Source organism: Colius striatus, chromosome 19, assembly GCF_028858725.1.
Source record: "Colius striatus isolate bColStr4 chromosome 19, bColStr4.1.hap1, whole genome shotgun sequence".
NCBI lineage: Eukaryota > Metazoa > Chordata > Aves > Coliiformes > Coliidae > Colius > Colius striatus.
In genome coordinates, this window is record NC_084777.1 from 9,011,048 (window position 1) to 9,026,762 (window position 15,715).

The window sequence follows — 15,715 nt, forward strand, 5'->3', positions numbered from 1 at the left end:
CTCATTTGCATGTTGCTGACTATGCAGCAGTAAAGCTGGCAGTTATCTGATTGGAGTCTTATCAGAAAGTAAATAGGAATGTCTTTCTGTGGAAGAAGTGGGTTGGAGATGCTGTAAGATAGTAACCACTCCAGTGGCATTTCTGTAGGTAATGAGGCCTGACCATACTGAGCTAAAGATATTTTGCAGGTAATTCATAACTTACAGCTCCTGAGATCCTCTTGAATGGGTGCTTTCACTAAAGACAGTAGGTCTTGCATTTGGATTTAAGTGTGCTGTTTATGAATTGTCACGATTCCTCTTTGCAACTTCAATATCCAAGTAAAGGATTCGCCTGACTGGAAGCATCCCAGATGCCATAAGTGCATGAAATAGGGGTCTTGCATGAAGAAAAAAATTCTTTCAGGTGACTTCTGTGTTGTCTTCCTAACAGAGAGAGGCCTGACAACATTACAGGCATGCCTGCAATTCTTAACAAGAGCTTGTTTTTATCATACATAAGGGTTTCACACAGGTAGCAAGGGAGAAATGCACATGAAACTTACTATTAGCATGTGTAACTGCATGTCAGAGGCAAATGGTGTATGTCCATGTAGTGGATTTGCTGTTGAAGAGTGAAAGGTTGAATGAGCCTGCACACACTCACATAAATCTTCTTTAATATGTGTATAATGCTAATATTTTCCCTTTTTTTTCAATAGCTGGCAGATTGTTTCTCTTTCTTTGAACTGTGGTTGGATTCTTGCAGTGTGCTATGTCCAGACCTCAGGCAGGTCTCTAATCAACTGATTAAAAAAAATTATTTCTTTCCCTGCTGCTATTTTCTCCTTTTTTAGAAGCAGAACCCGAGGTCGACAACCTCCTGGTTTCAGATGCTACTCCCGATGGCTTCCGTCTGTCCTGGACTGCAGATGATGGGGTTTTCGACAGTTTTGTTCTAAAAATCAGGGATACCAAAAGGAAATCTGATCCACTGGAACTAATAATACCAGGCCATGAGCGCACCCAGGATATAACAGGGCTGAAAGAGGGTACTGAATATGAGATTGAGCTGTATGGAGTTAGCAGTGGACGGCGTTCCCAACCTGTAAATGCAGTAGCAACCACAGGTATTGTCTCCCGAGTAAGGAAAGCGTAACGTGCTCATGCCTGTTTTCTTTCAGCATCTCTCCTTTTCATAACCAGCTTGGACAGTAACTGAGGTGTTTGAATTGTCTCCTGCATGTCCCTTATCCAAATTACTGGTAAATGTGGTGTAATTTATAATCAATCATCTCACATTCCTTAACTTCATCAGTTTCTTTAATACGGTTTTACTTAGTTACTTTAATGGCCTGGAATTAGACAGTAAATTCAAGCACTGACTCTGAAAGATGAGGAATATTGTCTCTGTATCAGCATTTTTCAGTGGTTACCTGGGATGAATGACATGTCACCACTTCACAACAGTTTACCTCCCTAGGAAAGAGTTATGACAAAATGAATTTACCAGAGGTGCTGAGAAGCTTATTTATGGCTTGATCAGTAAAGGACTAACATTATTAGCTTAGATTGATTTTATCAGGAGCAACATGTGCTCAACAATTCAAAAGAAGCTTGAGTTTCTAGCAAAACAAAAGCTTTGAACTCCCTCAGCAGAACTTGCTTTATGTTCTCATTCTTGTGTGTCAAAAATTCTGATGTAAATTAGTGTAGTGACTTACCCAGGTAAAATCATCAGGAAGAAGACACATAGGTGCAACTACCAATTCATACCATTTTGTTTTAAAGATACCGAGGCTTTAATCCTTAATTCTATAAAGCTGGAATTCTTGCCTTTCACATTAATGAAACGACATTGTAACTGCAAATGTCTATGTCTGAAGTTAGCCTAAATCAATACATGTTTCTGGAAAGTCTCTGCTAGAACAGAGCCTCATCTTCTCAGCACCAAGGAGAAGGAAGTTTGTGCTATTTGTAACTATCTGGAATATTTTTTCTTTTATGATTTCTTTTTAATGAAAATAAGCAGATATTAGTCAAGTAAAAACTTCTCAAAGCTGTGGTTTAATTCCTGAGATTGATTTAAACAACAAAAAGAGTTATCATTTTAAGCATTTCATTTTGGCACTTTGGAATTAAACTCTTCCATTTTTCCAACAAAGTCATGGTTACATTTTGGGACATATTTATATCTAAAGCAAACAAAGCAATGTCCTGTGACCCAAATTCTCTCTTCTAAAAATTTTGAGCTTGCTGATATCAAAACACAATAATTTCTAATTGATCTAAGTCTGGGATTAGAGGCTGTGAAGAGGCCAATAGAAATTCATTAAGGAGGCATTGCTCAGCTGCAGCAATATGCTCCAGACAGCACAGAAAAGGGATAACAAAAACTCAGTATAGAACAACTTTTCCTGAAATAGAATGGCCTCATGATTCACCACAATGCCTGTGGTGCTGCTTGTTAGCAGGGAGAGGCACACTTCTGACCAGCTCCACTGATTGCCATCCCATCCCTTGAATAAACAGCAAAGACATATGTACACTTACCTAGACATTTACACGAAGCAGAACATGCATCCATCACAAGCCACCTTTCTCCAGGCTCATGTAGGTTGACTCATAATGGAGACAGATGTTTAAAGTCAACTGCAGTTGTTAGCAGCATGTCTCCATTTTCACTGACTTCCAGGATATTTATGGTAAACCACTAAGGGTTATCATTTGCCTCGTGACTACATTCTCATTCAGTTCTTTCAGGGAGATTTAGCACATGTCACCTACTGAAGCAAGTAGCCCAAAAGATGTTTGTTAGATGTAAATAGCCCATGGATAATTGATAACAGAGCTGGAGCCACAGAAGTCCAGCTAAACAATTTGCTCTGCAGGTTACTCCATATTGGGTAGCTGAGGCCACCGAGGCATCTCACTAGTTTCCTAGGAGTATGAGACAAAATATGTATATTTATAGCATTTCCATTGCAAAGAAACGTTTCTATCCCTGAAGGGGGTAGCTCAGGCTTGCTTTATTTTGGCCTGTGTACAAGATACAAGTGAACAAGGAATAAATTAGCTAGGCAGCCTTTAGCTTTAGTTAAGAAGAGAAAATAAAATAACAGTTGGAACAAAGCTGGCAAGCAGATCAGCAAAGCTAAACCAAACACTACCATGGAAATGAAGGCAGGAAAACAATCTAGAGTGCTTATCACTCACAGCTTCCCTCTTCTTCTTTCCCTGGACACATACCCTTGTACACACAAATACAGTCTTTGGGGATCAGGTCCTCAAATGGTGTAATTGGTGCCACTGAGGGAATCTGTTTTGAGCATTGCTAAACAATAGTCTCTGAGGAGCTGACTTCTTTGTACAGCAAATCACCTACTGCTGAGAGAAAGGAGGGAAAGATGTTTGCCTTTTGCCTTGCAGCATTTGCCATTTGCTGCCTCACTCTCCTCTGAAGTTTCCATTCCTTCTCTCCTAAGAAGACAACAAGGCAGTTGATCTAATGACAGCCATGGGGTTTGTGTGAGGAAAGGATGAGGAAGGCAGGACTGACGTTTTCTATTTCTCCATGTAGCTTGTGTTGGCCCTGCAGCTGGTAACTTGCCTGGAGGCTGAGATGATCTCGCTTGCTCCCATCACGTCAGGATGGTGATGTGAAACCACTGATATGGGAGCTGATGATTAAGTTGTATCTTCCCACACCTGTTACAAGTTGTTCTTACATCATTATTTACAAATGAACAGCAATAGTTTTTTTCCCCAGAACTGCAGATGATAACGCTGTTAAAAGTTTGTCCTGTTTGGAGTGATGATGGTAACCACTTTCCCTACCTTCTGCACTTGTATGCTGTCATTTTATGGTCGTCAATTCTACTGTGATAGAAACTATTAATTGTGAAATCACTGTAGTGCAAGGCAGCATCATACAGACCTGCAGTGTCTAATGAGGTTGAACAGGGAGTTTATCCACTGCAACATGACAGCTGGTGTCTTTTGGAAATCAGCCTGTGTAATGTCTCTTAAGGTGCAATTCAGCCCTCACCAGGGACCACAACACAGCTGTGTGCTTAATGGCCTTGGTACAAAGTGTTTGCTCTCATGCTGATACTTTCCTCTTTTAATGGTGTTTTGCCACACTGTGGCAGCATTTCTCAACTGACAGGATCACAAAACACTTGACATACTCTTTATAAGTGATAAATGCAACCTGATGCTTGCTGTTGCTTAGGAGAAAAACACCAGTAAACAGGTTTCTATAGTCTGTTGGTAATGAAATAACAATATTTTAGCAAACAATCCCCAATGAATAGCAACTACTCAGGTATCACGGGTGTTTTAGCAACCTCACAGGAGAGTTCTCTGTCTCTCATAGAACTAATGGGGACTTGTATCTGCTCAACAGCTTAACTGTTTTTTAATGAGTGGCAAGACAGCAGTATGTTGGTGATTTTTCACTCCTGATTAATGTTGGCTTTCAGGTACAATCAACAAGATGGTTTCATTTGCTCCTTTTTCATTTCCCTGTGCTTAAAGGTAGCACTGTCTTACATCTCTGGGACTCACTTCAGGATGGAGGCTTGCTCTGGTGGTCTATTATACTTTCTTTACCAGGTTTAATCCCAAGAAAGCTGCCCCACATTTTGGGTAGCTGGGGATGTGGAACTCTCATGTAGTCAAGGTTCTTCTTACTACTTTTTATTATACAGAGGTTCATGTTGTACAGAAAACAAGCATGAATCCCATGGAAGTGTGCACAGCAAAGCCCAAGTGAGATGGATTTGGAACTTCATTTTCTGGATTAGGCTGGATCACTCTGTATTTATGAAAAGCAAGTGCTGATCCATCTCCTTGGTCTCTAGAGTTGTCACCAGCACTTTTCACCAGTCCCAAAGAGCACTAAAAACTTGAAGCAAAATCAATATGATTTTCACTTCTCTCTCTTTCCCAGGTTTTCTTTATACTCCTCCGTTTCCTTCAGATTGTACCTAAATCAGTAGTAACCTTGTGCGTGATGTAGCTTTACTAACTTCACCTTGCTTTCTTCATTATCTTTAAATATTTTCTTTCTTTCTTTGGCTTTACCCCATGAGCAAACCCCACAGACCCAACGTGCCTAGTGACCTCCAGAGAAATGATTTACTTTTCTCTTGAGAGCTCAGTTGTTTTTCTTTCCTTGCCTTTTAGCTGATTTAGTGCATTGCTGCTAGAACTTTGGGGATACATGGAACAAACAGCCCTCTGACTTCTTTCCCAGCAGACACGTTCCTTCCAAGCTATTTCAAGCATAGTCATTTTTTTTCTCCTCTTGCCCCCCTTCCCCTGCTCTCAATCTGTCTCCATCACTCTTAATGTGACTGATGTTAGGTATTTCCCTCCTTTCTACTAATGGCCTACTCTGTGTGGGCTGTTTATTTTTTTTAACACCAGTCAGGGTTGTTTTGGTAACAGTCAAAAAATCAGAGTGGAAGAGAGATGCTCAATGTAAACTTTGAAGTGCCAGTTCTCCTTACCATGTCTTTCCAAAAGCCCTTTCTGTGCTTGTTTTGCAGCAGGCCTTTAACTGGAATGTTTCAGATACATGTTTGTTTGCATCTTTGGGTGATTTTTGCAAACCTTGAGCTTTGTTTACCAGCTTACTGATCTAATTGATATAGACTAATGTAGTGCTCAGGTTTATACAGGGAAAGACTGGATTGTGTGACAAAGAGCTGTAGTGGAGCCATAAGTTCCTTCCTCATGATGGTTGTACTTGGCCTTTCTCTGGATGGATGTGCTTGAACACACATAGGAAAAATCATAATCTCAGAGATTCCAAGAACAAAGTCTTGTTGCTTGTATTTTGAAGCCAAGAGAAGTTACTGGCAGTCACTATTTCAGAGGATGGACCCTTGATGAACTCAGACCACTGGAGTCTGGGTCTTTTTGAGGCGTCCTATAGCAGAAACTTTATGCTCAGGAACAGAGATCTCTCCATAGCTAAGAGCTGCTGTTGATGTCACAAATACGGCTCCAAGACTCAATGTAGAAACTAAAAAGCATCCAAGTAAAACTAGTGTTGAAAAAGCAACAAATACAATGATTCCAGAGTAATACAACAGTACTTCAGTGAGTGTTCCTCCACACTGGTCTGCAACACCGAAATCTCTGTTACTTCTGGGTACTTAGTAGGTAGATTCACGTGTGAGGTGTTTTTTAAGCTATGCACTACTGTAATGTTATTGAAAATGGGAAATTTAGATCAAATAAATTGTTGCTGACAGTCTGTAATAAATCCACTAACTGATACTCCCTGCATGAGTGTTGTTTAGGGCAGAGTATTGACAGCATCAACTCTCGGAATAGAGCGATAAGACAAACTAATATTCCAGCACTAGAGACTCATAATCAAATGATTCACGTTTTCTTTCTATATGGTGTGTTCTCTGTCCTCCACTGACAGTTGTTGGATCTCCCAAGGGAATTTCTTTCTCTGAAATCACGGAAAACTCAGCGACAGTCAGCTGGACACCCCCTCGCAGCCGCGTGGAGAGCTACCGCATCTCCTACGTCCCTCTCTCAGGGGGTGAGTAACTGAGGAGGGACGGGGAGGGAAAGGGTAACAAGGAGTGAAGAAAGGGTTTGTTGTGCTGATATCCATCTTTCAGTGTGTCTCCCACATGATCTTACACAGATCATCTCTTTTTTTTCTTCAAACTGGGAATATGGGTGTGCAGTCATGGTCCCAGGAGCATCTCATATCCCACGGACAAGACTTGTAAGGTTGCTCAGAGATAGATGCTGGAAGGGTTGTACTTCTAATAGAGCCACATTCACTAAAGTCTCTGCTCCTGCTGAGCCTCCTAAGTAGGATTTCTTTCCAGCAATCTCATTATTCTGTAGACATTTTATGAGCTAAGCATGTTTTAAAAGATGGTGCTTGGAAATGATCATCATAATCCATGGCTGCAATCGTTTTCCAAGGCAATGATTTTTTCTTAGGACTCCCTGATGTTTCATTCCATCCATTATATCTGTTTTAGTGTTTAGCTTAAAAACTACATTTTTAGCATAACTTAAGGATATGTCTGAAAGGAAACAGCTAAAAAGCAAACACAGCAGACATCAGGACCATAAAAGAAATGCTATTTACTAGGAGGAATAAAGACATAGACAATATAGCATGTGAGCACACAGGCAATTGAAAAATATAGTGATTCCACAGAACAAAGGAGCCATCCAAAATCATAAAGTTAGGCACTTGCCTAAATGCTTTCCTGGAATAAATGCAGAATGTGAAACAAATACGTGTCCTAAGTCCTCACCCACACATGCAGCACCTCTTATAATACATACTCAAAGTGAGATAGGTGAAGGAGAAACTTCCAGCTCTTACCAGAAACAACCAGTAGTGTTTTCACCTCCATCTCATTTGTAAAACTGTGTTTCTTCTGAACAGAAATGTTAGATTTTTCCTTACTGTTGTGATACCATCAGTGTATTAGATTTAGGCATCATAGAGCCATACTTTCTTTCCTGAGGCTGCCCTTTGGCATTAGTGATTGCAACTGACTGGGTAAAAGTTCACCTCTTGCTCTACAAACACATCCATGTTGGTCATAATGTCTTTAATTTGAAACATGTCCTTCAAGCATTTACTGGATTATTGTGGCACTAATCCATTGGCATTTGGCTCCATCCTAGGTACTCCAAATGTTGTTACAGTCGATGGAAGCAAGACAAGGACCAAGTTGGTGAAATTAGTCCCAGGTGTAGGCTACAACGTTAGTATCATCTCTGTGAAGGGCTTTGAAGAAAGTGAACCTGTCTCTGGCACTCTGAAAACAGGTAATATATAGAGGAAATAGCAGATATTGAAACACAAGCAGGTGTTGAAACACAAGCAGGTATTGCCTGTGCCTGACAAAAAGCTTGGAGCTGGAGCTGAAGACTCACTGAGATCCCATTTCTGCTGTCAGCACAAACTGTAGGAGTTGTTTTGCTCACTCTTTCATTTTATCTTTGTATTTCAGAGGAGTATAGAATGTGTAAGTTTGATCAGTCTCCTGTTTGCTACCAACTTGCAGAGAGACAGTTATACAATTATGTATTTACAGTCCTAATACATCAGAAACAAACCAGAAGTTTAATTAATACTATTTTACACATGAGGCATCGAAGAGCCAGCTCAGCTGAACTGTTCAGACCAGTTATAGACTGTTCTGTTATAGACTCAAACTCCACATCTCCCAGGTTCCAGGCTGTGTCCTAGGCAGATAAATATTCTTTCTGCAGGAAATTGGAGTCCACTGTGCTCCTGCAGTCTCATTCATTTATTCTTTTTTTGAGAAAGATGATGAGTATTGGTCAATACCATGACATTTATAACCCATTCCATCTGTACTGCCAGCAGGTATCTATCCCAAGATAGGGAGAGCATAAAACTATGTGCAAAGTAGAGTCCTATGAGGAAGCAAGGCAAGACATTTGGGGATTTTGGATGTCTGGCTGGCTGGCTGTTTGATTGGTTTATGTTTAAACATGCAGGACAAGCTGATGAAAGGTCACAGTGGCTATCAGTTGCTGTCACTTTAGTTATTTTTCCTAGCTCTGTCTCCTGAATTTGCTCCAAAAAAGCAATCCAGATTTGATGGTGTTGAGAGAAATATGTCAGCTCTGACAGAGCTGTTAAAATTAATGATGTCAAGACTGATCTGATAATACAATTAGTTATGTCTGTTCCCAGTGTTTAATCTTTTCATGCACTGACCTTCCTTTCCAGTGGAGGCATTTGATGTCTCTTTATGGGCACTGACGTCTTTTCTTCAGAGCTCTAGTATTCCACAGGGGATCATAAAAGCTGCACCAAGCAGCAGTGTTTGTGCATTTAATGTCAGATATTTACAACAGAGCATTGCACAGGGCTGAGAACATTTGTCAGATTCCTTCAATCTGTTATTCTCTTTCTTTCAGCTCTGGACAGCCCATCAGGCCTAGTAGTGGTGAACATCACAGACTCTGAGGCCTTGGCAACCTGGCAGCCAGCAATTGCTGCAGTGGATAATTATGTTGTCTCCTATGTCTCTGAGGAGGGTAAGAAGAATTAGTGGTGGGCCAGGGAGCTGACAGTGTTCCAGCTCTTGAGAGATGCTCAGAAATGGGTGCAGCAATGTAACTCCAGGAGGATGGTGTGGGGTTATTTGTACAATGCCTTGCTGCAAGGGTTTGAAAAATGATCTTTTTAATTAAGCATTCTCAATTCAGACACCAACAGAGGTGACCGAGATTCTGGTGTTATAATTCATGTGAACACTAGAGTGTGCTAATACTCCTAGATAAGCGCTGTTAATTCCGATTTAGGATAAGTGTAAGCAGGCAGATGGTCTCTGGGCTTTTGCTATTTTGCACTTCCTCCTAGATAGGAATAAAAATATCAGAGTGGAGCATGGAGTTGAGTATATGACATGTTTGAATAATGCTGGGTCCTGTTCTGCTCTGTCTTGTCTTTTAGAACCAGAAGTTACTCAGATGGTATCAGGAAACACTGTTGAGTATGACCTGAAGGGCCTTCAACCTGCAACTGAGTATACACTGAGTGTCCACGCACTGAAAGACACACAGAGGAGCGAGACCCTCTCCACACAGTTTACTACAGGTGCTGAGTCCTACTTCACTCTCACCTTACACCTGGCACACATTTCTCTGACACCATAAAGCCAGCCAGCACATTGTGCTTTTTTTACTAGAAACCTGAATTGTGATAGCATTTGTATCAAGTTTTCTCTGGTGGAAGGCTGATGAGTAACTCAGAAGGTAGTTTTCTGTCACCACTTCTACAGATTCTCATACAAAGCAGGAGCTCTTATTTGGGGGTACTAGTGCCAAAAGGACCTAGTTGATTTCAGACTTAACAGTTTTCCATTAGCATCAATGTGATCATGGATGTTTCTCATTTTCCTGACTGTTACTTGACTTGTCTCAGGGTGTTAACTAGAGAACCAAGAACTAAGACATACAAATTCAGTGCTATGATACAGTGGAGATGGGAAGCTGTAGCCAGACCAAGTATGAAAAGTTTTTCTATTCAAAAGAGGCATCACTAGAACCAAAGTTTCCAGTCTTTCTTCTTGTGTGAAATAATGAAAGGCACACATTTTTTTTAGAAGACGTTTCAATGCAAGTGTTTATAAACTAAAGTTTCTGAGACAAGCCAATATTTGACCTTAGATAAAATAAATAACCATCATTTCAAACTCCCAATGGGGAAATTATCTTTTAATCATAAACACTAGCTTGAAATACTTTTTAATTAGAGGTTTCTGGGAAGAAAATGTTTGCTTTCCTGTATTGTTTTAATATATGGCCCATAAGGTTTTCATGTGTCCATCAGATAGCCAGTGTACTAAACTCCATAGAGGTATGACTGTATTTGATCTGTTGTCTCGTTCAGGACTGGATACTCCAAGAGATTTAAGTGCCACTGAGGTTCAGTCAGAAACAGCTGTGATAACTTGGAGGCCTCCACGTGCTCCTGTCACTGGTTATCTCCTGATCTATGAGTCCATTGATGGCAAAGTCAAGGTACAGCACTTGCAAACAAACCAGAAGGGTTATGCCAGCACTGGGTAGTAGAGATGCTCTGAAGTATCCAGTAACTACATAATCATGTGGTTAACTTCAACATGGTAAAATGCTAAACACTTGTTTCAGTGCTAGCTTTAACACAGATGCATTTAAAACCTGCTTAAATACTTTCCTATATTATATCCTGAAACAGAAGGTCAAACACAGCCTGAATTTTGACAGTCATCTCTCCACAATACATATAAAGGCATGATCAACCATTTTCCCTCATTCCAAACTCACACACCCCAAAGAAAGAGATTCCCCTTTCTAAACTTAGGAGAATCCATTCCTGTGTGAGTGAGGTGTCTAAGGCAAGGTGAACTGCCTTTGAAAGGGCCTTTTGCTCTCCAATAATTTCTCCTGTTCCTACATGATTACCTTGTACTAGATGCTTAAATACAAGTGAGGTGAATTCCAGCAAAGATGACATTTTGGATCATTTTGGATCCCCAGCCTGGGATGTCAGAAAGGATTCTGGTTTACAAGAAGGCAAATTCCCTCAGCATACTGAAAACCAATCTTTTAAAGTTACAGGAATATAGCTTTTTGATGACTAGAGTGTGATAATTCCTTGTCCTAAAGGGTGATTCTTCTAATTTTTGTGTGAGTTTCACAGAGACATCTATACAATGGGCATGTTCAAGGCATGTAAATTCTTATGTTGACTTGCTTTTAAGCCACACAGCTTACACATCATGGTAACTTTTCTCAACTTTCTGAAGAAAGCCTGATAGAAATGTTAGAGGAATGGAAATTTGGTCTGAAATCATTTAATGGTTAAAAATACCATAAAGAATTACAACAAAAACAATGTGACAAATTATAATATGCCACAGTTCCCATTACCATGATTTCCTCAGTGAGATTTCTCTGTCTTATTTCTGCTCCTCATAGGAAGTCATCCTAAACCCTGAGACAACTTCCTACAGCCTGACAGAGCTGAGCCCGTCTACACACTACACAGTGAAACTCCAGGCACTGAACAGATCTCTGAAGAGCAAAATGATTCAGACTATTTTCACCACAAGTAAGGACCTAAGAGCACATGCACAGCTGAAATAAGATATAAGTAACTGCTCTCAGGACAGTGCTGAGCTCTGCAATAAGCAGACACAGACTTCAAGGTTTTTAATGCAGTATGCACTTCCTTTTCTTGTAGTGTCAGTGCAAAAGTCCCTGTTCTCCCTGAGCTCTGGTGTCATCTGCTTCCCCTGGACTGGCAGGATGAAATTATTTTCTGTATATCCATCTACATCACTTCTATGGTCTTTAAAGACTGCTTTCTCCTTTTTCACATGTGCAGGTGGTCTTCTATATCCTTACCCTAAAGACTGCTCCCAGGCTCTCCTGAATGGAGAAACCTCCTCTGGGCTCTACACAGTTTACCTGAATGGGGACAAGACTCAGCCCCTGCAAGTCTTCTGCGACATGCACGAGGATGGGGGCGGATGGATTGTGAGTAAGGGGGAAAAGGCCCACATCACCCTTTATATGCAAAGAGCTGGGGTGGCAGATGCCATCCCTGCTGATCTATGGCATCCCTCAGAGTTCTCTATCATTAGAATAGGGCTGATTTGCCTATAAAACTGCAGAATTTTGTCTTGGGTAAGACACCTAGGTGTCAAGAAGGGAGGTTACCAGCTTTTTCTGTTGTTGGAGAAGGGAGAGGTGTCTCCAATGGATGGGTGGGAACAGCACTGATCTCTCTCCACTGGCTATAGGGGTGTTGAAATTACCATCTTAGATCAGATACATTATTTCTGAATGTTATATCTTATGAGTGTCAGTAAAATGCCAGTTCTCTGTACTAACCTCCTGAAATCTGAACATGCCAGAGGGATCCGGGGCATAGAAAGGAAGAAGCTGGAGAAATGCATGGCTAAGGGACTGTGTAGAAGAGACATAGAGCTACAAGGGGATGTTAAAAAAAGCCAAGAGCAGGAACTAAAAGGCCATGTCATGCAGGGGAGCCTGGGACCCCAATAGAGAAACTCGAAACTCAAAAGAAGCAAAGTACATTCACCAGACTTGGTACAATTCAGTAATTGCAGTGAAACTGCTGCTCTGCATGGTGGGGGTGGAGAAGCAGCAATGCCAAGCCTTGCATTTATAAAACCCACATTGACAGTGCCCTTTCTTGTCCAAGGCAGTTTGACTATAGCACTTCTTGTATGTGGTGGTTGTAGGTGTTCCTGAGGCGTCAAAATGGAAAGGAAGATTTCTACAAGAACTGGAAGACTTATGTGGCTGGTTTTGGAGATCCTAAGGATGAGTTCTGGATAGGTAAGTGGCAAGAATTTCTGAGGTTGTTTTAAATGAAAATTAACAAAGCCCAAAGGACCAGGAGGCACTTTGAAGCCTCGATTTAGTTGGCAAGAGTTTGGTTCGTAAAGGGGAGCACAGTCTGGGTGAAGGAGGCTGGGGACATCATGCTGCTAGGGAGATTCAAATTGCCAGGTACAAACCAGTCCCTCCACTTGCAGTTCATAGGTGTCATGCTGCTTGGGTCACTGAACAGCCCAAACCAATGCTCACTGATGCTCTGAAGTCAGAGAAACAACTGAAAACTTTCCTCTTGTACTCCTAAGACACTCCCCACAACACAACCATGTGGCTCAAAGAAACAAAGTGAGGAAAATAGAAGCAAAGTTTCAAAGATGGTGAATGAAAGACAATGATGATCACACAGCACAGCATTGCAGCCTTGCTTTTCCCAAAGAGCCACCTGCTGCTGTGATTTGAAAGGAAGGAGTCTCTCAATCTGCCTGCTTTTATTGATTTGCTTTGGTGACTATTATGCTACAGATCAAAGTTGACTTTCCTCATCAGTGTTTATGCCCTGGTGTAGCTCTACAGGCCAGTGTCACCTCCTGGACCACATGACACTATGCTAGACAAATCAACACAGGGAGACAAATGGATTGGTCATTTATTTCCACAGGTCTGGAGAACCTCCACAAAATCACTTCTCAGGGCCAGTACGAGCTGCGTGTGGATCTGCAGGACAGAGGTGAGACAGCTTATGCTGTCTATGACAGGTTCAGTGTTGGTGACGCCAAGAGCAGATACAGGCTCAGAGTGGATGGCTACAGTGGCACAGCAGGTGAGCTGAAACAGTTTGTTGTCTTCTGATTTGCAATTTCCTCCCAGCTGGCTCAAGGTCACCTTGTCACCTTGCAGATCAGCATCACCACAACTGTCAGGAGGTTGAGGCAGCACTTTTTTGATGGTATCTAGCAACAGGGTAAGGGGTGACAGAAAGAAGCTGGAACACAAAAAGTTCCATTTAAACATAAGGAAAAACTACTTTACTGTTTCAGTGAGGGAGCCCTGGCCCAGGCTGCCCAGGGAGGGTGTGGAGGCTCATTCTTGGGAGGTTTCCAAACCCACCTGGACACATTCCTGTGTGACCTGATCTAGGTGGGACCTGCCTCTGCAGGGGGGTTGGACTGGATGAGCTCTAAAGGTCCCTTCCAATCCCTACCATGCTGTGATTCTATGACTCATAAGGCATGGATGTGAGCTCTGCTTCAGACATACACTGAAGGCTGCTTCTATTGCACTCACTTGTAAATGGGTGCCCAGGCCTTGGGAAGTCAGCAGTAGGCTGACATCTCTCTGTATTTCCAGCTAAAGAAGTTTTACTGCATGGACGAGCTAATCATGGAGACTCCTTTTGTCTTGATTCATTCCTTGTGGAGGTCTCTTTGGACTTGATTTGTCACACTGCCTTCTGTACAAGGCCAAAATCCAGCTTTTGCCAGCAAGTTCAGACATTGACCTGCATTAAGAAAACAGTGAACTGGGGATTAGAGACCATCTGGAAAAATATTTTTACTTGCCTCCAACAACAAAAACTGTGTCTTTCCTTCTCTATTAAAACAAGTCAATTTAAAAGCACTTAGATCCACAGCCAGGCTTTACAGAGGGTGCATGTCACAGTCCACACATGCTCTGCAGAATGGTCACTCCTGTGTAATCTCAACTAAGCAAACCACTGACTCTTTCTTTGGTCTCTCCCATCCAGGTGACTCCATGACTTACCATAATGGAAGGTCCTTCTCCACCTTTGACAAGGACAATGATTCTGCCATCACTAACTGTGCTTTGTCATACAAGGGTGCGTTCTGGTACAAGAATTGCCACCGAGTCAATCTGATGGGCAGATATGGTGACAACAGCCACAGTCAGGTGAGTTTGATGTTTGAAGGCTTCTAGAATGCATTAGAAGAAGGGGAATTGCAATTATAGACGTCTCTGGTGGCTCAGATAGCCAGGCATTAGAGCACTGACCAAACCCACTCTTCAGAGCATGGGGAAAGATCTGGGCAGTTGCTCTCAAAACAGGAGTTTAATGTCAGCTGGTGAAATATTGCTGGTTTTCTGTGAATTTCCAAGAGAAAACCCCAAGTATGCAGGGAAGAATTGTAGCTTTCAACATGTGAAACAAAGTGTTTTTCCTGCCCTGAAGGCCAGGCAAAGAGTGACAGCTCTGTGCTTCCCAAAGCCCTTCTACTTTGTTGTTCCAGAGTTAGAATACAGCCTGCAGTCTGAAACAGCAGTAAAGGCTGACAGTAGGAGAAAGAGTGGATGTGTGACCTCTCACATTTTTGTCTTTGTAGGGTGTTAACTGGTTCCACTGGAAGGGCCATGAGTATTCCATCCAGTTTGCAGAGATGAAGCTGAGACCGTCCAGCTTCCGAAACCTGGAAGGAAGACGAAAGCGAGCGTAAAGCCCCAGGAGAGCAAACGGGCAACGGGCAGGGTGATGGGGGGAGGGATATAGAGTGGGGGTGTGGGGAGGCCCTCTGGCATCACTGAGGTGTGAGGTGGAGGGTGAGGAGCTGGTAGGTAAACCAAAGCATCGATGACCCTTGGTCCAACACAGGCTTCTGCAGCAGCCCAAACAACAAGCCTTAAGTGTCCCTGCAGCAGAGCAGCTCCAGCTGCCCACCAGTAATTTCCTCCACACCAAAGACAAGGAACTCAAGGGTTATGTGTTGTTTTCCTAATTTTTATCTTCTCAGAAAGCCTCTGGGATAAAAGTTCTTCCACAGTCTATCTCTCGGGTGGCCCAGGGTAGGGGAGGGAGAACAGCTTTGTACATTGGTAGTTTGTTTTAGAACCA

At 42.0% G+C, this 15,715-nt stretch overlaps 1 protein-coding gene across 4 annotated transcripts in view; it reads left to right on the forward strand.

Annotated features, from left to right (window-relative positions):
• The window catches only part of TNC (tenascin C), a 65,331-nt gene extending 49,985 nt beyond the window's left edge, over positions 1-15,346 (forward strand). For 2 of the 4 annotated variants that reach the window (XM_062011299.1, XM_062011300.1), the window contains 12 exons: positions 837-1,109; positions 6,425-6,547; positions 7,666-7,809; positions 8,935-9,054; positions 9,473-9,616; positions 10,412-10,542; positions 11,482-11,614; positions 11,891-12,042; positions 12,774-12,870; positions 13,529-13,690; positions 14,615-14,778; positions 15,210-15,346. In XM_062011299.1, the coding sequence (XP_061867283.1) occupies positions 837-1,109; positions 6,425-6,547; positions 7,666-7,809; positions 8,935-9,054; positions 9,473-9,616; positions 10,412-10,542; positions 11,482-11,614; positions 11,891-12,042; positions 12,774-12,870; positions 13,529-13,690; positions 14,615-14,778; positions 15,210-15,320 (1,754 nt within the window). In that variant the 3' untranslated portion in view covers positions 15,321-15,346. Of the gene's footprint in view, positions 1-836; positions 1,110-6,424; positions 6,548-7,665; positions 7,810-8,934; positions 9,055-9,472; positions 9,617-10,411; positions 10,543-11,481; positions 11,615-11,890; positions 12,043-12,773; positions 12,871-13,528; positions 13,691-14,614; positions 14,779-15,209 lie in introns of those variants that run through there. The other 2 variants (XM_062011301.1, XM_062011302.1) reach the window with 2 other exon arrangements.
• Positions 15,347-15,715: the final 369 nt, after the last annotated feature.